General features: G+C 49.8%; 2 protein-coding genes across 11 annotated transcripts; one reads left to right on the top strand and one right to left on the bottom strand.

Moving 5' to 3' along the window:
* Positions 1-378: 378 nt before the first annotated feature.
* Positions 379-13,703, bottom strand: SUGP2 (SURP and G-patch domain containing 2). 6 transcript variants are annotated; one of them, XM_048287636.1, is made up of 10 exons: positions 13,402-13,701; positions 10,727-12,346; positions 9,260-9,377; positions 8,174-8,652; positions 7,862-7,973; positions 6,859-7,361; positions 6,357-6,421; positions 5,496-5,632; positions 4,463-4,583; positions 379-4,297 (listed from the first exon to the last, which is right to left on the bottom strand). In XM_048287636.1, the coding sequence occupies exons 1-9, from the start codon at positions 13,514-13,516 to the stop codon at positions 4,463-4,465; spliced, it is 3,270 nt and encodes a 1,089-aa protein (XP_048143593.1). In that variant the 5' UTR covers positions 13,517-13,701; the 3' UTR covers positions 379-4,297. The 6 variants fall into 6 exon arrangements, 5 of the variants coding, with proteins under 5 accessions (XP_048143593.1, XP_048143595.1, XP_048143594.1 ...); XM_048287638.1 differs by having other exon boundaries at positions 379-3,559; XM_048287637.1 differs by having other exon boundaries at positions 379-1,996.
* Positions 13,704-14,028: 325 nt separating this feature from the next.
* ARMC6 (armadillo repeat containing 6) lies at positions 14,029-20,686 on the top strand. Of its 5 annotated transcripts, none has more exons than XM_048287643.1 (8): positions 14,029-14,136; positions 14,884-15,040; positions 15,463-15,545; positions 16,260-16,830; positions 17,286-17,431; positions 17,970-18,101; positions 18,552-18,689; positions 19,474-20,686. In XM_048287643.1, exons 2-8 carry the CDS (start codon positions 14,920-14,922, stop codon positions 19,684-19,686), a joined length of 1,404 nt encoding a protein of 467 aa, XP_048143600.1. In that variant the 5' UTR covers positions 14,029-14,136; positions 14,884-14,919; the 3' UTR covers positions 19,687-20,686. The 5 variants fall into 5 exon arrangements, with proteins under 5 accessions (XP_048143600.1, XP_048143601.1, XP_048143599.1 ...); XM_048287644.1 differs by having other exon boundaries at positions 14,032-14,136; positions 14,887-15,040; XM_048287642.1 differs by lacking the exons at positions 14,029-14,136; positions 19,474-20,686 and adding exons at positions 14,300-14,402; positions 19,319-19,467.
* Positions 20,687-21,407: the final 721 nt, after the last annotated feature.

Raw genomic sequence — 21,407 nt, 5'->3', positions numbered from 1 at the left:
GGCCTGGAGCACAGGGAGGGCACCAGGAGCGGGACACAGACCCCAAACAGGGCCAGGGAGCCCGGGGCAGGGACACAGACCCCAAATGGGGCCAGGAACCCCGGGACACAGAGGGAAAGGAACGATTTCCGAGGGCCTGGAGTGACAGGACACAGGGAATGGGTTTAATGGGATTTAGGAAGGAATTTCTCCCTGTGAGGGCGGTGAGGGGCTGGGCTGGATTTCGCAGGGAAGCTGTGGCTGCCCCTGGATCCCTGGAAATGTCCCAGGCCAGGCTGGAGTCACCTGGGATGGTGGAAAGCGTCCCCGGATGGGTTTTAAGGTCCCTTCCACCCCACCCCATTCCCTGACTCCACGAAGCCGAAGAAAACACCAACATTTCTTAAACAGCAGTAACTTTATTGCCCACAGAGAATGCAAACAGTTTCCAGCCTTGCTGCAATCCAGCAAGTCTCCTACTTAACAAGGTTCACAAAAGAAAAAGAAACCCAAACTTATTTATTTCAGAAGGACCCTATTGTTCCTTTGAGCACATTCTCATTTTCAGGTGTTTTATTATTGCTCAAATCTACAGTCTGGTTGTGATTGGCCACTCAGATATGAGATATGCAGGATTAAAAAGGGGATACAGGACTTTTAGGCAGTAATTTTTTTAGTTAGAAAATGTACCTGCTGTAGGGCAGAAAACAATCCCAAAGGAGAAATGTTTGAATTTCTGAGTGCAGACTTTCTTTGGGCACCATTGAACTTGAAAGCAGAGTGGGATATCAGCAGACAAAAAATCCTGTACACTGATTTTGAGAAATAACATAGCACTGACTAAATCTTCACACTAACGATGCTGTAGTGTCTTCTAAAAAAAAAATTTAAACAACCAAAAAACCCCAAAATAAATAGGAAAAATTTATTTCACACCGAAGAAAAGCTTTGAAGGCTAAAAAAAAAAAAAAAAAAAAAAAAGAGAACATCTCCATGAGTCCAACACAATTACTGCAAATACTGAATTACTGACTGTAGTTTTTAGGGCACCTCCCCCAAAATGGGGATCTCCTCATTTCTCTCCAACAATGAGAGACAGAGCAAATGTCCCTTTCTTCTAGGGCCTTCCATAGCATCAATTTTTTCAAGGAAAAGGAGGAGAAAAGTGTGGCCAGGGCTCTGTGAAGCTTTTCCTGGCTGGCAGTGCCAAAGCAAAGCCAGGGATTGTCCCTTTATCCCCGGATTGGGAGGGCAAAGGTTGAACAAGGGTTAAATTTCAGCTCCCTAAAACTTCCACCCCTCTTCACCTCCTGCCTTAGGGAAAAAAAAAAAAAAATTGGATTTAAAGGCAACAGGAAACCACCCAGGGATGGAAAAGAAAAAAGTTTTGCTGTTTTAAGCAAGGAAATCCGAGACAAAGCTCGTTCCTGGGACAGGGGGATAAAGGGGGACCTCTGGGGCACAGTGACGCTGTGGGGGTGGATTGAATGCACCAAAAAACACGTGGGAAAGGACAAATCAGCAGTGGTTCCGTGGGCTCTCCACAGAGACATTCAGCAGCACGGAACAGAGGGAGCTCCCTTCCCTCAGACACCCCAAAATCCTGCTCCACTCCCACAGGACGCTGCAGGATCCCGACTCCACCGCTTCGTGCCAAGGCAAAATAAAAACGGGATGCATATCTCTTACAAATGGCCAAACTCACAAGCAAAAAAACATCACTGAAACCAGGAATCGTCCAGCTCTACATTTATTGCAGCTATCCAGAGATTTAACAACGCTACCAAAGGTTTACTTACACTAAAAGGGGTGTGGGGAGGGGGGGGAAATGTTCGGTTTTTCTCAGAACATAAAGCCATTGCCACTAGCTCAGCACTGCTGCATCTGCACGGGACAGAAAGGAGCAAATTCTCTACGGGATTAATGGCAAAACCCAACCAAAAGACAGCAGACACACCACTGGAGTGAGTTAAAATGGTCACTGAAGCTTGCAGTCTTCATGGAAGAGAGCCTGGAACTAAAATAACAGAAAAAAAGAAAAAAAAAAAAAAAGAAGAAGAAGAAGCTTTTAAACCTCCAGCAGGGCAAAGTGGCCAACAAATGTTTCATATTTACAAATATTGGCAAATTTGGCAGAGCTGCCTGCAAAAGGCAGGTCCAAAATCCCATTTGGGGGAAGGAATTTCAGCACCAGCACTGCTGCGAGTGAGGTTTGGCACAAGGGAAGGCAGGCCAGGCTCCGGCCAGCCAGGACACGGTGTGCCCAGTGGTCACTTCTGACTCTCAAGGCAGCATTAAAACTCAAAATTAAACTAAAACTCTGAATGGAACCATTTTCCTGGATCAGCAGCGCTTTCCTCCGAGCCTGGGGAGCAGCAAATGCACCCCAAAAGGTGCCTGGTGAAGTCAGGGTTAAACCAGAGCTGGTCTGGCCTGAGAGGGGATTTAAATCTGGCGTGAAATTCCACTTTTGTCACACAGAATCCTTCCAAAATTTGAGGGGAAAGAAGAAGGGGGAATTGTGCAAGGAAATAAAAATTGTGAACAGCAACACTGGGAAGGTTCAAAGAAAAGCCAAACCCAGCTGGGGGATAAATCAGAGACCAGCACTGGCTCCAGTTATCCCAGTCCAGGCTGGGACTGGGAGATCTCATGGAAAGGCTCAGGTTTTCCTGATTAAACCCAGGAAAGAAAGGGGGGCAGTGAAAAACACCCCAAAAATGGACTTAAACAGCTCAGCACCCCTGCCAAGCACTGGGATTGATGCTCTTCCTGTGGCCCAAAACCTTTAAGGATTGCAACACTTCCAAGAAATTTGAGGAATGTCTCAAATGTCCTTAATGTGCCACCGAAATTTGTATTTATGGCCTTGGTGCTTCAGCTCCTTGCACTGTGAAGGTGAAGACACATCTGATATCCATGGAAAACCAGAATATTTTCCTGGACTTGTCATTTTTGGGGTTTCTGAGTGATTTTTGTGCCTCAAGGCAGCTCAAACTGAGTGAGGAGGAAATTACCCAATGCCACAATTTTGTTCTCAAAGACAGCAAAGGGAAAAAAAAAAAAAACACCAAACTTTGCATTCATGAACTAAAAGTGGCTGCTACAAGCAAGGAGAATTTGTTGCTATGGATTGAAAACAGTTTTTAATGGAGAGAAGAGTTTAATTTTGCTCTTCGAGCAGCAGGCAGGGGCAAGTTGGTAACTCAAGAACAATTTTCATGCAGATTTTTGGCTGCTGGTCAGCAAAAACTTTAAAAAGATCTCCAGTGAAGCAGGTTTGGAACATCCAAGTGAAGACTTGGGGCTGGGTTTGGACTGGAAATGGTGGAGGAAGCACTAAAAGGTGCAGTATTTAAATTCTGTCCCCCTCAGCAAGTCAGGAAAAGATGAATGATCAGACCTTGGGTGTTAATTTTGGTACCACTTTGAAATCTTCCACGTCTTCAGAGCTGCTTCCCCAAGCAGGAAACACTTTTTGTTCATGAATCCAGGCTTCTCTTCCAGGAAATTCTGCCATATTCCCTTAAAAGCACAAGTTTTTTGTCTTATGCCTTGGGGTTGTTCACTCAGAGAACTTCTGCAAAGCAAATATTTAATAGGAATTATTCTCTGAACTGGTGATCCACTTCCAGCGGAATTCCGAGCGTTCTCTTCATCTGCAGGAACAGGAATTGCATCTGCCCAGGGGGAAGGAAAGGAATCCCTCAAGAATTTCTTGGAGAAGAGCAAGAAACAAAACAAAAAGCACCCTTGAAAATGAATTATTTGTCCTTTGCAACCAAAAACCTTCGGAGCTGAGGTTGTCAGGGAAGAGTTTGGTGTTGCCAGCCTGGGATGAGCTCAGCTGTTCATCCTACAAGACTCCAAAATAAACACAGTGGTGGAGGCTGAGAATTGGTGGATGGAAGGAAGGAAGAATGCAGGAGGAGCTTGGAAGATTTACCCCAACAACAAAATGGATCTTAAAATCTGAACTGCCTTGCAAAAGATGGGAATTGGAGAAGACTCTTGGTTGGAGAAAGGACCAGAACCAGGCTAAGCGCGGCTTCCAGGTCACTCATTCCATTTTTTGGTGAGCAATCCCATCCCAAGAGAGATTTGGCCAAAGAGACAGAGGGGAACAGGCACTTCTGACACCAAAAGCAGCTGTTTCTTCCTCAGAAGATGAGACCCTGCACCACCCAGGGCCAGCAGGAAGCTTGGCAAACAAACAAAACTCAAAACTGGAGTCCTCTACAAGAGAGCCGAGCGCTCTTCCCGCTGCTGCAGCTTCCCCCACAGCAGCTCTGCATGTCCCAGCCTCTGTTTGTCAAACCTAGAAAGAAGATTCGGGGTCACTCAGCACCTCCAGGCACTTCAGGGCACCTCTGGATTCTCAGAAACCAGAAAAAACTTGGTGGCAACAGCAAATAAATTGCTTGGAGAAGGAAGATTTTAAACGTGGGCTTTAATTGGAGACTCTAAAGGCTGTGGCACCTACCTATTTACTTGCTCTTTTCTGTCTGTACATTTGTATCATTCTCTGACGGAAAACATCAAATGCATCTTCTTTATTCTCTTCCCCTGCAACACCCAAGCCCTCCCCTGCAGAGGTTGCACCCCTAGGGAGCAAAATTTGAGAGTTAGAACACCCCGAGATGCCAAAAAACCCAGATTTTCCAACACAGGCACAGCTCAGGTGGCACCAATTCTGCACAAATTTGGTGCCTGGCACAGCGAATTCTTTAAAATAATCCCCCACCTCCCGTTCCAAGTGCAAATTCCCAGCAGGAAAAAGGGATTTTGTGGATAAAATCAGGTGGCAGAGCAAATTCTGGTATCAGTTTTAACTTAAGGCTTGGTCCTCTGCTGAAAAGATACCCCAAAAAACCCTTGATTTTGTTATTTCAGAAATTAAGAGGCTTTGAGGAGTGAGCAGGAAACACCAAAGAGCTCTGGATAAAAGGGAATTTTACGGAGTGAAGAGAAGAACCAATTACTAAATTCAATCATTTAATAAACCAATTAAAATGAGCAGGAACTGCCCCGAGGGCGTGAAGAGAGCACAGAAATCCCTGGAGAAGGAAAATTTCTAGGAGTGCGGACTGGAAAAGTTGTGTGGGCTCAGGGGGAAATTATGAAATAAATAAGATTTCTGCTCCTTTTTCAGGCAGAGGGATGAAGGAATCCATAGGGAAGTATTATCCATGAGGAATTATTATCCATTCTCCATGCTGGACTCTGGATACAGCAGCTTTAAATGACAAAATCAACCTTCTTTTCTTAAAAAAAGTGCATTTTAAAGACAAAACTTACCTCGTGGCAGCAGCACTCACCTCTTCCCATGTGCAATAAACCACAAAATTAGAGAAAAAAATCAAATTACTGCCTAAACTTGCAACATTGCTGAATTTTCCTTGTAATTGATGTGTTTGATGGAGCAACAGGGAGATCCTGGGGATAATCCTGTGGGATAAAAACCCTGCCAGGGTGGAATTGGAGCATCCCAAATTTTTCCAGCTGCCCTTACATACACTTGGACAGGTTCTCTGATGCCTCTGCCCCGTGTGCCCAGGCCGTGGCCCTCCTGCCAGCCCATCTTCTGCAGCATCTGGAACCCCACGTTCCTGGGGGTCAGTCTCTTGTGGGAAAATTCCAAATCTTTTGGTTTCTATGGAAAAAAAGGGGGGGAAAGCAGGAGAAAAACAAAGGAGGGTTGTTAGGCAGGGAGGTGATTTATTAAAAATGGCTCAAATCCACCCCCAGCCAGCCTTAAATTGAGTTTTGTTTGGATTTCTGGATCTAGAGGATTATTTTCTTCTTCAGAAAAAAGTCACTCAGAGGGTAATTCCCTTAAAAATTTTTCTTGAAAAAAATATTCCTTTTAAAAAAATCCGTTAAAAAAAAGTTCCTTCAAAGAAATTCCTTTAACAAAATATTCCTTTAAAAATAATTCCTTTTAAAAAATCCTGAAAAAAAAAGACTTTAAAAAAAGGAAATTCCTTTAAAAAAAGATCAATTTCAGCTCCTCAAACTGTTTAATGACATTGTTAAAATGGCAAATAACAACCCTTTGTACTTTATATAGTTGGTTTTTTTTAAATAATAAATATTGAGTGATTTGCTGACTCAATCTCTGTTACAAATACAGCACCAGTTAAATAAAACCTCACCAATTTTGGAAAATCACAATATTGTTTTCTGAGCAGCAAAGCACCCAAATCTTTATTTTTTAAATAGAAAATTAACACCCAGCTTTGCAATAATCAAAAAAAAAGGTGGTTAAAATCTAAAATATTAAAGTTTAGAGGAGCCACAGCTTTAGTCCAGATTTTTTCCAGGACAAAGTTTCTCATTTTTAGTTTGATTCTGTGGCAGGAACACAAATTTTTTACCTTTTTTTTCTTTGTGACAGGGCAGCCCCGGGGTCTGTCATAAGCAATCCTGACAGGTTCATGCACTGCAAGGCAAATCAAAGACAAAATTCAGCTGGAAAGCAAAATTATTTTAGTAAAGAACTCCAAAACACAGCCAAAAAAACCTCCAAAAAGTGCATTTCAAGCCTAACTCAATGCCTGGACCTAAAACAGAATCAATAAGAAAAATCAGAGCAATAAGAAAGATCAGAACTCAGAAATATCAAAAATATACTCAGAGAATATTGGAAGATGTTTGATACAAACTTTGCTGTTGGCCCATAACACAAATTATTTATTCAGCTTCTCCTTTGCCCCTTGAAAAACGTGAAGTGAATTTTGTGTTCAATTTTGCATGAAATGCAATTTTTTAAATCAACAACCAGCAACAAAGCACCTAAACAAAAAAAACCAAGCAGGATTTTTGTCCAAATTCTCTTTTGTTTCGATAGAAAACTGAAACATTTCCATGCCCACTGACCTTTGGGTTCTTCTATGAGGCAGATCCTTTTGGAAGCAGGGATCATCCCAACTTTCAGGGACTTGCTGCTGATTCGTTTGCGGGGGAATCGGGCGCCGGGGGCCGGGGGCGGTGCCTGTGTCGACAGATTTGGTACAGCACCATCAGAGGGGCTGGAAAGCTGCATTTCACCTCCTGCAATTTCCTCTCCTGCTCTGGAAACCAGCTCTTCCTCTAGGTTTGCCACACTTCTACCTGCTGGCACGTCCTCCTCTTCCCCCTCCGTTTCTTCCAGAGGTTGGGAGGTTTCCTCCTCAAACTCAGCTTCCTCCTCGTTGTCTTCTTCCTCTTCTTCTTCTTCCTCCTCCTCCTCTTCCTCTTCTGACATCTCCAGGGTTCTCTCTGCAGCTTTAGCACTTTCTCCAGCCTCAGCTGCCTCAGCACTGAAGTTGATGGAGGGGCACAACTCATAAACTTTCATTCTGTAGAACTTGAAAGCGGAGCTGTTTTGATCCTGGAGAAACCTGAGCCAATGAAAAACCAAAAATCCAGGGAAAATAAGGTCAGGAAGAGATTTTCTTCAGCTGGAACGATGCAAGATAATAGAAATAAATCTCTGGTTGATTTTTGAGTGGTCACTCCAGGTGTGTTTGGGGAGAACTGGAGGATTCCCTTCCTACAAACAGCAATTTTCCCCCTAAGCTGATGTTCAGCAGCACTTCCCAAACCCTGCTGGGAAGAATTAATTCAGCGGAATCATCTTGAAAATTCACTTTTGTTTCAGGATTCAGGTTGATTATTAGGATCAAAAAGAAATAAATCTATGCATTTGGGAGAAGTGGGGTTTTTTCTGAGATATTTCAGATATTCACCATTAATGGAAGTGCTGAAGACACCAGGGAGAATTGCCCCAAATCCTCTGTTCTTGAACACACTAAAAACAGAGATCTCAGCAAAAAATGAAAGGAAAAGGAAGCATTTTGGTGGTTGTGATGGGTTTCCAGAGGCAGGTGCAGGTACTCACCAGAGGTCGGGGTTATCTGCACTGTTGTCTATGCTGAACTGCTCGATTTCTGGTCCTACCTGAGCCACAAACTTGGCGAGTTTCTCTGCAGTTTCCATGGTTTTGGCATCCACTGCAAGGGACAAAATGTTCTGTTAGCATCACCCAGAGCCTGGAAAGGTCAGTGCAAGCTGAGAACTAGCCACTTCACAAATAAATAATAAAAGAAACGATGGTTAGGATTTCCAGCAGAAATTATTTTCATGGATAACTGGTTTGCAGGAGAAATTGTTTTCTATAAAATTCCACATCTAACCCCGAATCCTCACTCACCATCAGGAAACTGAGAGGCCAACGGTGGGAAAAGCTCTGGTGATGGTGATAAATCCTCAGGATCTGCTTTTCCCTCTGCTGGCACAGAAACCTCGGAGCTGGTGGCAGCTTGGGAGGCTGAGGTGGCGTCGAGGGCAGGGCTCTGCTGGGACAGGCTGGAATCTGGCACGGAAATCTTTGCCTGGATTGAACCTGGAAGATGTTTGTCTTGGTGCTTCAGCACTGTCCCAGCTGACAGCACAGTCTGGGTGCCTGTGGTTGCTCTCCTCACCTTCCTCGCCCTGGTGCCACGGGGTGGGAGAATTCCAAGTTTTTTCCTCTTGAAAAGCCTCCTTTTAATGCTGGCGACTTTCCTGGCGTAGAGCATGGCCCGGAGGGACTCCGGAGCAGCTCCCTCCCCACCCACGGTCCTTCTCTGCACCTCTGACAGCCTCAGCCTGTAATATTTGTACTCCAGACTGTCCTCGTCAGACAGGAACCTGAGGAACACAGAAATGAAAGGAGAACTCAGCTGAAAATTCTTAATTTTTCAAGCCAGGAAATCTCAGCGATCCAGCTTTTTCTTTTTTTTTTTTTCCAGGTGTTTAGCGTGAGGCTGAGCAGGTTTCTCTGGGAATAACAAGTCTAAGAGCAGCAAGGAAAGTGTGCCAAGCAAATAAATAATGGAGGGGTTTGACATAAATCGTTTGGGTAATTAATCAGCTCACACATGGAGAGGTGCTGTCATACACTGGAGATGTCTCAGCTTCCCTTTTCCAACTCGTGGAACTCTAAATCCTGTTACCTTGCTGGATGTCTCCATCACCTGCATTTGCTCCTAAATGCAAATTGCTTTTAACACCTCGGATTTGGATCGACAAAGAGCCATTATTGGCACATCAAAAGGAACGGGATCTCCTCCCCACAACACAAACACCAGGATCATTTCCAGGGACAGCAGGATAATTAGCTCCAGGAAAACATTCTCCAAAAAAAAAAAAAAAGCTGATTAAATATACAATAGGCTTTGATCTTTTCCATTGAGTGAAAGGCTGAACTTAATTACATCTACTCCAAATACCCCAGCCCCAGTTCCCACACACCCACCAATATTCGGGACAGTTCTTCTGAGCATTCCTGTCTTTGGCAGACAAAGTTCCTGACACGATGCTGGTCACCAGCTGCTCGATTGTGTCCACAACTTTCCTGTCAGCTCGTTGTGGGGCTGCGGGGAGAAATAAAAACCAGTCAAACCCACTCATTGTTTTATTCTCATCAGCAGAGTGACAAGATACAAGATGCTGTAATTTTTATTTTTTCACAGGTTGATATTTCCAATTTTTCAAGGTATTAAGAGGCAACAGAATCCCAGGAGGGCTGGGGTGGGAAGGGGCATCTGGAGATCCCAAATCCAACCCCTGCCCAGGAGCGGGTGACACAGGAATGTCTGGTGGGGTTGGGATGTCCCCAAAGGAGGCTCCAGGTTCCCTCCCTGGGCAGCTGCTCCAGAGCTCTGCCACTTCCATGGAAAGAAATTCTTCCTCATGGGGAGGTGGAACTCGTTGTGCTTTAGTTTGTGGCCATTACCCCTTGTCCTGTCACTGGGAAGAGCCTGGCACCATCCTCTGGACACTCTTTGGGGATATTTGTACGGATTTTGGGATCCCCTCTCAGCCTACCCTTCTCCAGGCCCAGCCCCACAGTCTCTCCTCAAGCTCCAGACCCCAAATAATTTCTGGAGCCTCTCCTGGTGTTCCTGGAACAGTGGAGCCCAGAACTGGGCACTCCAGAGGGAGCAGAGGGGCAGGATCCCCTCCCTGACCTGCTGGAAATGCTCTTCCCAAGGCACCCACACTTTTCCAGTGCATCCTTCCCAAACTAAAATAAATTAAGGAAAACTCTAAACTTTAACTGAGATTCTGCACCTGTTCATTATTATTAAAAACACCACGGTTTAAAAAAATCATTTTTGGCTCTCCTAGGTAAGTGAAATCATCCTTAAAAAGGCAATTTCTTCATGGAGCAAAAGGATTTTGTGGAAAATCCGTTTATTTGAACGCTGCTCCAAAGGGCTGAGTGACAAATTTTTAACCATTCGGTGTCAGCACTGCAAGGCCTCCCTGAGAAAGGATCTGAAGCTCAGGAAAAACCAGGATGAGCAGGAATGTTTTAGGCAGGAAGAATCACTGGCATAACCCAGGGATGGGGTATGAACATCTCCAGAGGAATGCACCTGGATCTGATTAAAGTGGTGATGGTGACATCTCCAGATTTGCATATATGCAAATATTCACTGTGTAGTAAAGGCAGTTCCAGGTTGGTCCTGGCCTCCCTACCTTGAGGTGGTGAAACCGGGATGAAAATCCTGGATTTAAGGTCTAAACAGGTGCCAGAAAGGGGAGGAAGGACATGACTTCACCACAAAAATGCCAACAGAGAGCATTCACTCCCTGCCCCAGCCCTGATTTGGGATTTACCTGGAATTCCCAGAGTCAGGAATTCCTGATCTGATGAAACCATAAAAATCAAACACATCCTGCAAAGCATCTCCCAGCAGCGCCCTCCCTTTTTTACCTTTGGTGTCAGGGCAGGGTGCTTTGAGCTGCTCCGTGGATTCTGGCTCTGGTTTTTTCATCTGGATCGGGTATCCACTCTTCTCCAACCAAGCCTTCAAGTTCTCAATGTACTCCCTCCCAAACAGCGTCGAATCATCAAAATTTGGGAATAATGTCGGTGCTGGAGCCATCTCCTGGAGCCCCACAGCCTCCAGGATTTTCTCCTGCCTGAAAACAGAGGCCAGAGCAAAGGTCTGCCCCAGCAGGGCCAGGGATTTACGACAGAGGGACACAGTGGTCTCGAAAGCATTGGCCATTTCTCTGGGATTGCCAAACCCATTGGTTTTAATGCTCAGCTCATAGGCATTGCAGGCCATCAGCAGTGGGGTGACCCCCTTGAGGAGGCGGTCCTGGAGCCTCATGATGTATTTATCAAAAGGTTTGATGATCTCAAAGAAACAATTCTTGGTTTTCACCGCCCCCTTGTCCAGCAGCATGTTCAAGAACTCGTTGTCCACCTTGGGGGTTTTCAGGGCGGCGTGCTGTAAACTCTTGATGGTGAAGAAACAATAATCTCTGTGCTCTGGCCTCAGGGAGCACTTGAAGGAGGCCAACATTTTGGCACAGGTCTCAGTCTCCAGCTCGAAGAGGGCCCCGAAGAGCCGCGAGAACTCGGCGTCGTTTTTGATGGCGTGGAACCCGGCCCACTTGATGATTTCGATGCCGAAGGTGGAAAAAATGTCAGATTTATCCACCAGGTCAAAATTGAGGTTCCTGAACACGTGGGCAGGCTTCGGCAGCCTCAGGATGGGTCTCTGGGCTGCCAGAGGGCGTGGGGGCAGCTTGGGGTTGGGGTGCTGCTGGAGGGGCACCGGCCTCTGGCTGGGGTGTTCAGCAGCTTCCAGAGGCTGATCCAGCGGTTTGGGATCGAGGCCTGGCTGTGGCTTTTTCATGTTCCACTTCTTGAGGGGAGCTTTGATGTCTCCTTTGAACACTTTTGCCTTCACCACCCCCCTGGTGAGGCGCTTGCCCCTCAGGATCCTCCCCCTGCCCACGCCTCCCCTCCGCAGCGGGGGCCGGAATTCGCTGTCCGGCGCCCCGAACTCCACCTCGTATTCCTGGTTCTCCACGCTGCCATATTCCTCTTCCATGAGCCCTGGCGACCTGAAATCCCCTAAAATATCCGAGGAGCTAAAATCAGGTTCGTGTGGCCCGCTGGCTTCCCAGGAATCCGAGGGGCCGTAGTCCTGCTCGTGAGGTGCCAGGCCCCCATAGTCCCTCTCCCGCCCATATTCCCGGTTTTGGTGTCCATACTCCCGGTTGTGGGGAGCAGGGTGCCCATATTCCCTGGTTTGGGCAGCTGCACGCCCGTATTCCCGGTTTTGGGAAGCGGGACGCCCATAATCCCGGCCGAATTCCCGCTCCCGGGGCGTGGGGCGGCCGAATTGTTCGTGGAAATAATTTTCCTTGCGGAGCAGAGGGCTGGCGGGTCTGTAGGAAGGGCCAGGATAGTCTTCCCTCGGATAATCTTCCCTGGGATCCTCGCTCCAGTCCTCGTGCTGGGAGTTGTCGTGAGGGAACCTCCCGTCGTCGTGGAAGCTCTGGTTGTAGCGGGGCCGGGGCAGCGGCCTGGAGTGAGCTGGGGAAAATAAAACCAGGAAGAATTTAGGGGTTGAAAAGAGTCAAAATACCGAAATTTCTGAAGGAAATCCACATATCTGACTTCAGGATATTCCCATATTCCAATCCCTACAGAGACTGAGGAGAGCAAGTTCTCCTCTAAACCCCAGTTTGTCTTTGCTCATCACTTTCTCAGATTTTCATCTTCTACTGGGGTTCCTCAGACATAAAACCCATCAAAACCCTGAACTTTCAGTTTCCCAGAATTAAAACTGTCAAAGACCTCCAAGATCATCAACTCCAAGCTTTGACCAATCCCCACCTTGTCACCCAAACCAGATTTCCCAGGAGGAATCTCACAGTTGGACAGAAGCTCCTATCTCCTGCAAACTCAACCACAATTATCTAATTATTGCAGGAAATTCTAGGATTTCTCATTATCCAAGATCCCCGTTCCTCAATCCCAGAAGTTCGATTCCGAAAGTAAAGAATACTTGAAAAAAAATTGAAGTATTTAATATAAATTATTTCTCCAGGGCTCATACAAGTCTAAAAATAACAAATTTCATTTTAAAGCTCTCCTATGAATGCCCATCCCTGTGAATGTGATCCAAGTGTTTTGCTGGACGTTTTATATCTCAAATTTAGGAGGTAAAATAAATTTGGGGATCACGTTTTGTGTTATGTTCATGAGGTTAATGTCCTGCTTTGAGCTATTTCTCCTAAAATAACACCAAACACAAAGACCCAAAGGCTTCCAGTGCACTCCTACGTTTATTTAACTTATCAGCCATCAACAGAATTCCATCCTGCAGCAACGTCCCTGGAGACCTCGCTGAAATTGGACCCACTCTCTGATGCTGCCTGAACAGAATTCCTTTGTCTGAATTTCCATTTTTTTCCCCCCCGCCTTAGAATTTGCACGGTGTCAGTCCTGCCCAGCTGTTCGCCTCTTCCATAAAAATGGATGTGGAAAAACACCAGCACAAGGCAAATAAATGGCAGGCGATGGAAGGCTGCTCCCGGAACAGCCGGCACATCCCCCGGCGCGTCCGTCATCCCGCTCTTCCCTACCTTTGAAATGATGGATGGTGTCCCCCGCGGCATCGCTCCGCTCCATGCGGTACCGTTTAACTTTGTCCTGCACCACGGCCTCGAACGTCTCCCGGGTGATCCTCCGAGAGGCCATTTTCCCCCTGGAGCCGCCCCGCACAACGCGGCCGCCGCCCGGGGCACGGCCTGGCGCGGGCCCGGGGTCCCGCGGGGCGCCGAGCTCCCGCCGCGGCCTGAGGGGAGGCGCAGCCTGAGGGGAGCCTCACGGTTCCCCGCCGCCCCCCGCGCAGCGCCGGGAGGAGGAGCGGAGCCGGAGCCGGAGCCGGAGCCGGAGCCCGAGCCCGCCCCGCCCTCACCGAGGCGGCCCCGCCCACCCCGGCCCCGCCGCCGCCGCCGCCTCCCGCCACACCGGGAGCTCCCAGCGGCCCGCGCGGGGTGCCGCCGGCCCGCCCCCTCCGCCGGTAGCCACGCCCCTCCCGCCGGCCCCGGGACTCCCGGAGACCGCTGCTGGTCACGCCCCCTTCTAGGCCGCGCCCCCGAGCCGGTCAAACCGCGCCCCCGCCCTCACACCGGCCGCGCCCCCTCGGCCATTCCACCCCGCCCTCAAACCGCGGTTGGCCGCGCCCCCGGACAGGCGGATCCCGCCCCCTCCCGCCGCGCCTGCGCCGCGCGGAGCCGCCTCATCCGCTGCAGGCGGGCGGTGCTGGCGCGGCGCTGCGGGCTCGGGGCGGTGCTAACAGTGCGGGCGCGCTGCCGGTAAGCGGAACGGGAGCGAGGGGAGCGGCCCGCGGCCTCCCGCTCCAGGGGCGGGGCGCTGGGGCAGCGCGGGCGCGGGGGCGGCCGGGCGTGGGGCGGTGCGCATGCGCGCTGCGCCGCCCCGCGCTCTTTTTCGCTCGCCGTGAGGGCGGCGTGAGATTAGGCAGCGGCGCATGCGCGGAGCGGGCGGGGCCTGCGTACGGCGGCCGAGTGGGGCCGTCCCGCCCTCGCCTTTTGTCCGGCGGGGGCGGCCGGCGGGAGCCCAGGTGGGTTGTGAGAGGAAGCGCGGCCGCGGGTGCGCCCCGGAGCTGCCTCAGCACTGCCTCAGCACTGCCGCCTTCCTTCAGGGTCTTCTCCGCGTCGCTGGGAGCAGCGGGGTGGGATCCCGTAGGCTTGCGGGGCCTGCTGAGGGGGTGTGGGATGCGCCGGGGCCCGGGAGGAGCGGGGTAGGGGCGGGCTGAAGGGCCGGGACCGTGACCGGGCACGGTGCCCTCTGTGCCGCAGCGAGAGCCGTGTCACGGTAACAAATCCCGAAACCCCATCAAAATCCTGGAATGCTGCTGAAATATGTCCTTATCTCTCTTAATTGCCATATTTTTCCCTTTAAATAAAAATCCGGCCATGCGTCTGTATATTTTTCGCTTAGAGTTCTGAGCTTTTGTTTTGAGGAAGAACAACCCTCTTGCTTTGTTCCTGGTTGGCATTAGAAGGTTTTGCAGTAAAATTAGCTGTGGCCTCTCTCGACAGCAGGACACGGAGGTGCTTTCATCCCTTCCCAGGAAAATGGGGTCCAAACAGATCGCCCAAGAAACGTTTGATGATGCAGTGCAGGAGAACATCACCGAGTTTGAGATGGATCCAGAGGAGGCTGTGAGAGAAGCTGTGCAGCAGTTTGAGTCCCAAGGTATTGTACATGCAGCTGCTTTTGCAGCTCGGGTTGTTACAGGCTGAGGTTCTACAAATCCGAAGGTTTAAGAGAAAGCTGTAGGCAAAGATGGATCATCCAGCATTGGAAAGGAGCCTTTGTGAAGTGGAACAGAGACACCATTAATGCTGACCTGGTTTTGTGGATTAATTATGACTGGAAAACTGCTTAGAGGGAAACCGGAGGGTGAAATGAAATTCTTTCTTTTTTCCCCTCAACTGACACCTAGCTTTGTTCCAGGATGAATTTGACCTTACAGTCAGAATTTAACATCTCAGCATCTTTACAAGTTCATCTTTGTTCTCCATGAACTTGGCAGATTTTCCCTGGAGCTAATACTGTTTATTTGACTCTAGTTATCTTGGAACCAATATTAATCTTGGTTTTATTTCCCGTTTTAGGTGTGGACCTGAGCAATATTGTGAAAGCTGTGCGACCTCCTGCCTCTGAGAACGGGCAGAGGCAAAAGCATCAAATCCTGCTGGTAGGAGCACAAATTGATGATGTCTCCTAAGGATCAGGGTTATATAATAATATAAGTACTAGGCCAACTTCTGCCTCTGCCCCATTTCTCTGGGAGCTCTTCAGGCAGTTAATCCCATCTATTCTTCAAACTGGGAACGAGATAAAAATTCCAAGAGCTTCTTGCACTTTTCAGGGGAGGATCTGTGTAAGTGAGGTGGGGGTCAGGCTCTGCTCCAGGGACAGGACAACAGGGAACGGCCTCAAGCTGTGCCAGGGGAGGCTCAGGTGGGACATCAGAAGGAATTTCCTCATGGAAAGAGTGGTCAGGCATTGGAAGGGGCTGCCTGGGGAGGTTTGGAGGTGTGCAAGGAATAATGACAGGATGTGGCTCTGGGCTGGTGACAAAGTGGGCAATCAGTTCCCCTATCCCACGTTGCTCCAAGCCCCATCCAACCTGGCCTTGGACACTTCTGGGGCTGGAATGTGCTGGTGGGACCCAATTCACCTGCTGCTGGTCAGACTGGTGCCCAGTGGAGGTGTGACAGTGGTGGCAGAGGGAAGTCCCTGTCCTTCCAAGGGTTCTGTGCACAAAGCCCAAATGTTGCTCTTTAAGACAACCATTGCTCCCATAACATCAAACTGATTTAAACTTAAAACTATCACTAAAAATAAACAAGTTGCTCTTCTTCCTGCGCAGTTCAGGTGCAGAACTAACCCTTGGTGTCTCCCTCAGACCCTGGATGCCCTGGGGAGCACCGTGGCCGAGTCGGACGTGGCGGAGCTGCCCGAGCAGCTCTCGGCCTTCGCGGCGCAGTGCAAGGAGCAGCTGGCGTTCCGCTACCTGGCCGGCCAGAACGGGGCCTACCCCGTGGTGTTCTCTGCCTGCCAGCTGGCTTCAGGAGACAGGGATTTACTGCTCCAAGCCTTCTCCACCCTGTCTGCCTTGCTGGATGGGCAGCCAGACCTGCTGGACGCCGCCGGGCAGGAGCTGCTGCTGCAGACCCTGCGGGAGCAGCGGGAGGACGCGGAGATGACGCTGGCGGGGATCCGCTGTGTCCGGCACGCCTGCCTCAAACACGAGCAGAACAGGCAGGACTTTGTCAAGGGTGGGATCCTCCCTCTCCTCACTGGAGCCATTATCCAGCACGGGAACAGCGCTGACGTGGTCAGGACGGCGGCCTCGGCCCTCAGGATCATGACCTTTGACGATGACATCCGTGTGCCCTTTGGTCACGCCCACGACCATGCCAAGATGATCGTTTTGGAAAACGATGGGTTGAGAGTCCTCATTGAAGCTGCAAAAGGTAAAATTAGCCCCGGGGCTGTTGATCCTAATCGGGAATCACCCAGGATTTCCTCCTTTACTGTCTCGGGAATCAGCTGTGATTTCTTCTTTCACTGTCTAACTTGAAGCTCCTCAGAGGTGATTCAGGAATTTGTCACTGAAACGGGGTTTAATTCTGTTGATGAAATGTGCCTGAGAGAGCCAAAAAGTGCCACTGGTGCTGCTGATAACCTCTGGAGCAGTCAAATGTCAGAGCTGTTTGTTGCTGTATTTAGGAAGTATTTTACAGGTTTAGGGGCAGTTACCTCTGCTGAGGTGCTTCTTGCCAAGAAAACACGTTCTGGCTCTGCCTAGAAACAGGTGTCATCTCTTGTTTTAATGTAAAACGTTAAATATATTGTTTAAATTAAACAAATTAATTCTGCAGGACCCTCCCTGCCTGTAGTTACTCCATCCCTCCTCTCTCCTCTGCAGCGTTCATGGATAACTCTGGGGTTCTCAGTGAGCTCTGTGCCACCCTCTCTCGCCTCTCAGTCAGGAATGAATTCTGCCAAGAAATTGTGGACCTTGGGGGCTTAAATTTTATGGTGACTCTCCTGGCTGACTGTATGGATCACCCGGTGAGCAATGGGAAGTGCTTTGGGAATGGGTTGGAGGGAACATCTCATTCTAAGGAATGAGGTTCATTTTAGTGAGTGAGCTGTAGCCTGTGCAATATTTTAGGTGCAATTAGGGTTGGAACCCCTCTGATACCCATTTACAGCCATATATATGGAATTAACTGCTCTGCAGGTAAGATCTGTGAGCTCGTAGTTAAGTTACTCCTGTGTCTTCCACCCTCCAAGAGCAGAACTCTGCCTGCTCCCAGAAAAGCTGAATGCTTGGTTTTCCACCATTCCAACTAGAAGAGATCCAGGAGGATTTAGATGCTCGAGTCCCAGAGGTTGATGTTTGATTCTTTGAGCTTCACTGATGGCTTGGCAAGAAATTTTCAAGGTCCCTTATGTGGCAAGAAAGCGACTGAGGGTAGAGTTACTCCTTGTAACTGATAATTACCACAACCATTGGCATGGAGTTGCTGGGGGATGTTCTGGTTGGCTTTCCAAAGTCTCAAACTCTCTCTGCTGTTTTTTGCCCTGTTTTTTCTCCATGGAGCAGGACGTGGTGAAGCAGGTGCTCAGTGCCATCCGTGCCGTGGCCGGGAACGACGACGTCAAAGACGCCATCGTGGATGCCGGGGGCACCGACCTCATCGTGCTGGCCATCAGCCACCACCTGGGCAACCCTCAGGTACCACCCTCCAGGGGCTTGGGAATTCCCTCTGGGATGGGGATGGAGCTCAGCTTGAGCTGCAGGATGTGTGTTTATACATCAGCAATGTATAAACCTTGAATACTCAGTTGTAGAGAGCATGCCTGGCAAATATTTGTGTGAATTTAAAGGTTTTTACACCGTATATTGTTTTATTTTTTCTCATTCCTGAATCACACAGCTAGTGGAGACGGTGTTCTACACCTCTGGCATGCAAAACACAGAATCATGAAGGTTGGAAATACCTCTAAGATCATTATTCCAACCCTCCCTTTGGTTTACTTGCCAGAGCAGCAGGATGCCGCAGTGGGAGAAACTTCAAAACAATAAAAATAAATCAAAAACTCCCAGAAAAGGAAACAAACCTCAGTTCTAGTTTCCTTCAAGCCACGTTTCCAGGCAGTGAGCGTGCTCCCCTCTGTGTTGCAGATCTGCGAGCAGGGCTGTGCAGCCCTGTGCATGTTGGCCCTGCGCAAGCCTGAGAACTGCAGCGTCATCATGGAGGGCGGTGGGGCCTTGGCAGCCCTGCAGGCCATGAAGGCTCACCCACAAGAGGTGGCTGTCCAGGTACGTCCCTCACAGCACTTGGAGAGTCAGTCAGGGCTGCTCTTGGCTCTCTTACCTGTTTCTGTGGGATTTTTCCCTTTACTCATCACATTCCAACAGGTTTTGAGGGTGTTGGGAAGGCAGTGACTCAATGCAGCCCCCCTGCATTTGTCACCCTGATCTGCTCAGAGCAAAACTTAATTTAGGTTTCACATCCATCTGGCTGCGGGTTCCTAAAGCTGTGGAATGCCACACTCCTCTTCCAGGCATTCCTTTTCCTCCTGGGAAGAGCAGAATGGGGATGGGCTCCTTCCAACCCAGCCTGTGCCATCTTTCTCCAGGATCAAATAAACCACCTGCATGGCAAGAAGTTTGCCCCTGGTTTCTCCTGCAGGTTTCAGCAGGTTCTGTGTTCGCTTTTCTGCTTTCCAGAGTACTAAAATACCATAGAAAATATTTTCTGAAGGAGTAGTTTTGAGTTAAGTGCCTGGAACAGCATAGGAGGGGTGGGAAGGTGGGGCTGCTGCACTGGAGAATTCTCTCTTAGCGTTACTTAAAAATTAATTGATATTGGCTGATGTTGGATATTTGTACAGAGATTCAACACAAACTTCAACAGGGAATAACATCCATGGATTTTATTCTTCCAGGGAACAGTTTGTTGCTCTCTGCAGCATCTCACATTTGCATTTCTCAAGAAATACTCTTTAGCTGGAGTCAGATCTGCTTTGTGCGTGCCACAATCTCCCATGGCTGTGTTTCCCTGTGGACCCCACTGACCCCTGTGCTTGCCCTGTGTCCCCAGAAACAGGCCTGCATGCTGATCCGCAACCTGGTGTCCCGGAGCCGGGACTTTTCCCAGCCCATCCTGGAGATGGGAGCCGAGAACCTGATCACGGAGGCTCGCGCGGCACACAGGGACTGCGACGACGTGGCCAGGGCTGCCCTCAGGGACCTGGGCTGCAAAGTGGAGCTGCGGGAGCTGTGGACGGGCCAGAAGGGGAGCCTGGCTCAGTGAATCCTCATTCCACCGAGCAGGGAAGCTCCAAGGCGTGTCTGTCCCTGAAGTCTTGTGGGAAAAGCGAAGGGCATGGATCGTTCGGCGCCGACGCCCAGCTGGAGTATCCAAAGCAAATGCCTGGCTTGGGAGGCTGCAGGGAACTTTTTTCTTGGGAGCTACGGCTGAAATGGCTTTCTGCATTCACAGGCTGCAAAATCAACTCTTGTGTAGTGATCATTCCCTGGATCATCTAATGCCTGAAGATGATCTGCTCCCCGCTGTCACCCCTCGTGTGCAGGACGGGGCTGTTCCCGCTGCTCTGATCCCCGCGGTGACAGCAGGAGTGGCTCTTTCCTGCCCAGAGTTTGGCACCGTGGCTGCTGGTTCCCATTTGTCCCTCTGCCCATGGAGCTGGTCACGGGCTGGATGAGGAGGAATCCCAGCATTTGTGAATGTGCTCTGTTCTGTTCCCTTGTTCTTTTACTGCTGACCCTACTCTGTGTTGCTGCTTTGTTTGGGATTTTTTCCGCCAGCGTAACGTTTTAAACAAAAAAATGCAAAGTAAGGATTTGGGATAATACGGCCCAAAGGAACCATTGGCATCCAGGAGGAAAGTTCATGTTCTCCCTCAGTGAGAGGAGCAGGGCAGGGACTGGGAGTGGGGGTGGGAATTCTAAAGTGGGGCCAAGCTGGCAGTGGTTCCACGCAGCGGGAAGCACTGGGAAGCCCAGGCTTTGTCACCGCTTAGCACTTCCCTGGATCCAGGAATGCTTTATTTGTAGTGAAGAGGCCAAGAACCTCATGGACTGAGGCAAAACTGTGGACTTGTGGGCAAAGCAGGCCCCGGAAGGGCTCTGAAGTCTCAGCTGAAGGTTTTTGCTGGGCCGTGTTACCAGCCCTGCTCTGGTGCTGAGCCTTCCTCCTGCGCTGCTGCCGCCGCCGCTGTTTTTTGTGAGTGGATGTTTTTAATGTGATATTCTCTGTAGAAATGGTGACCTTATAAAACATACAAACGTTCCAGGGGTGCTCGGCTCTTTGTGGAGCCTTTCTGTGGCAGGAAAAGCAAGGTGCTGGAAATGCCTCAGTGCTGAGTTTGTGAGTAAAAACCTCCTGCAGCCCTGCTGCTGTGTGCCAGCAGATTGCAAAGGTCAGTGTGTTCTTCAAAGCTTCCTACCCCCGTGGGGGAGGAGAGGCTGCCTGGCTCCTCTCTGCCTGCAGGGGGAAGAGCTGGAGGGGTTTGTGCACTGCTCTGACCCCTGGCTGGGTGAAAGGGCCTCGTTCCTTCACGGCAAAGTGGACGAGAGCTGATGAAGAGATGCAGAGCTCCTACATTTTGGGGAGAACCTGATTGCTGGGGGCAGCGTGTTTGGTGCAGCCTGTGGCTCCCAGGCTTGGCCTTTCTGGGGAGTTTGGGATGGGGGAAAAGCAGCCCCAAGGCTGGGGGAGAATCAAACAGAGGGCTCCCCGCGGGATTTAATTTCCTTCCCCTTTTACCAAGAGTTGCTGGAGCTGAGCTCCCGCCTCCAGCCCTGAGGGGCCGCGGGGACCGGGCAGAGCCGCAGCCTGGAGGACACCGGGGGCGTGCTGGCCAGCGGAGCCGGGCGGAATCTCTGGGCGCTCCCGGTTCGGGATCCCCGGGCAGCCCCGGCCGCTCCCCGCCCCTGCACCGAGCGCTTCGCCCCGCGCCGCTGCGAAGCTCCGCCCCTCGCTCTTGCCCCGCCCCTTGCCGATTCCGATTG

The sequence above is a fragment of the Corvus hawaiiensis genome, chromosome 28 (assembly GCF_020740725.1).
Source record: "Corvus hawaiiensis isolate bCorHaw1 chromosome 28, bCorHaw1.pri.cur, whole genome shotgun sequence".
NCBI lineage: Eukaryota > Metazoa > Chordata > Aves > Passeriformes > Corvidae > Corvus > Corvus hawaiiensis.
This window is presented reverse-complemented; position numbering and strand designations above follow the sequence as displayed.

Coding starts and splice junctions, on each gene's coding strand:
- SUGP2 (XM_048287635.1), bottom strand. CDS start 13,516: ATGGCCTCTCGGAGGATCACCCGGGAGACGTTCGAGGCCGTGGTGCAG. Junction 12,347..13,401: donor CACCATCCATCATTTCAAAG/GTAGGGAAGAGC, acceptor TATTTTCCCCAG/CTCACTCCAGGCCGCTGCCC. Junction 5,633..6,356: donor CTGTCACAAAGAAAAAAAAG/GTAAAAAATTTG, acceptor TTTTTTCCATAG/AAACCAAAAGATTTGGAATT.
- ARMC6 (XM_048287640.1), top strand. CDS start 14,310: ATGCGCGGAGCGGGCGGGGCCTGCGTACGGCGGCCGAGTGGGGCCGTC. Junction 16,831..17,285: donor CCTCATTGAAGCTGCAAAAG/GTAAAATTAGCC, acceptor TCTCCTCTGCAG/CGTTCATGGATAACTCTGGG. Junction 18,690..19,473: donor CACAAGAGGTGGCTGTCCAG/GTACGTCCCTCA, acceptor CTGTGTCCCCAG/AAACAGGCCTGCATGCTGAT.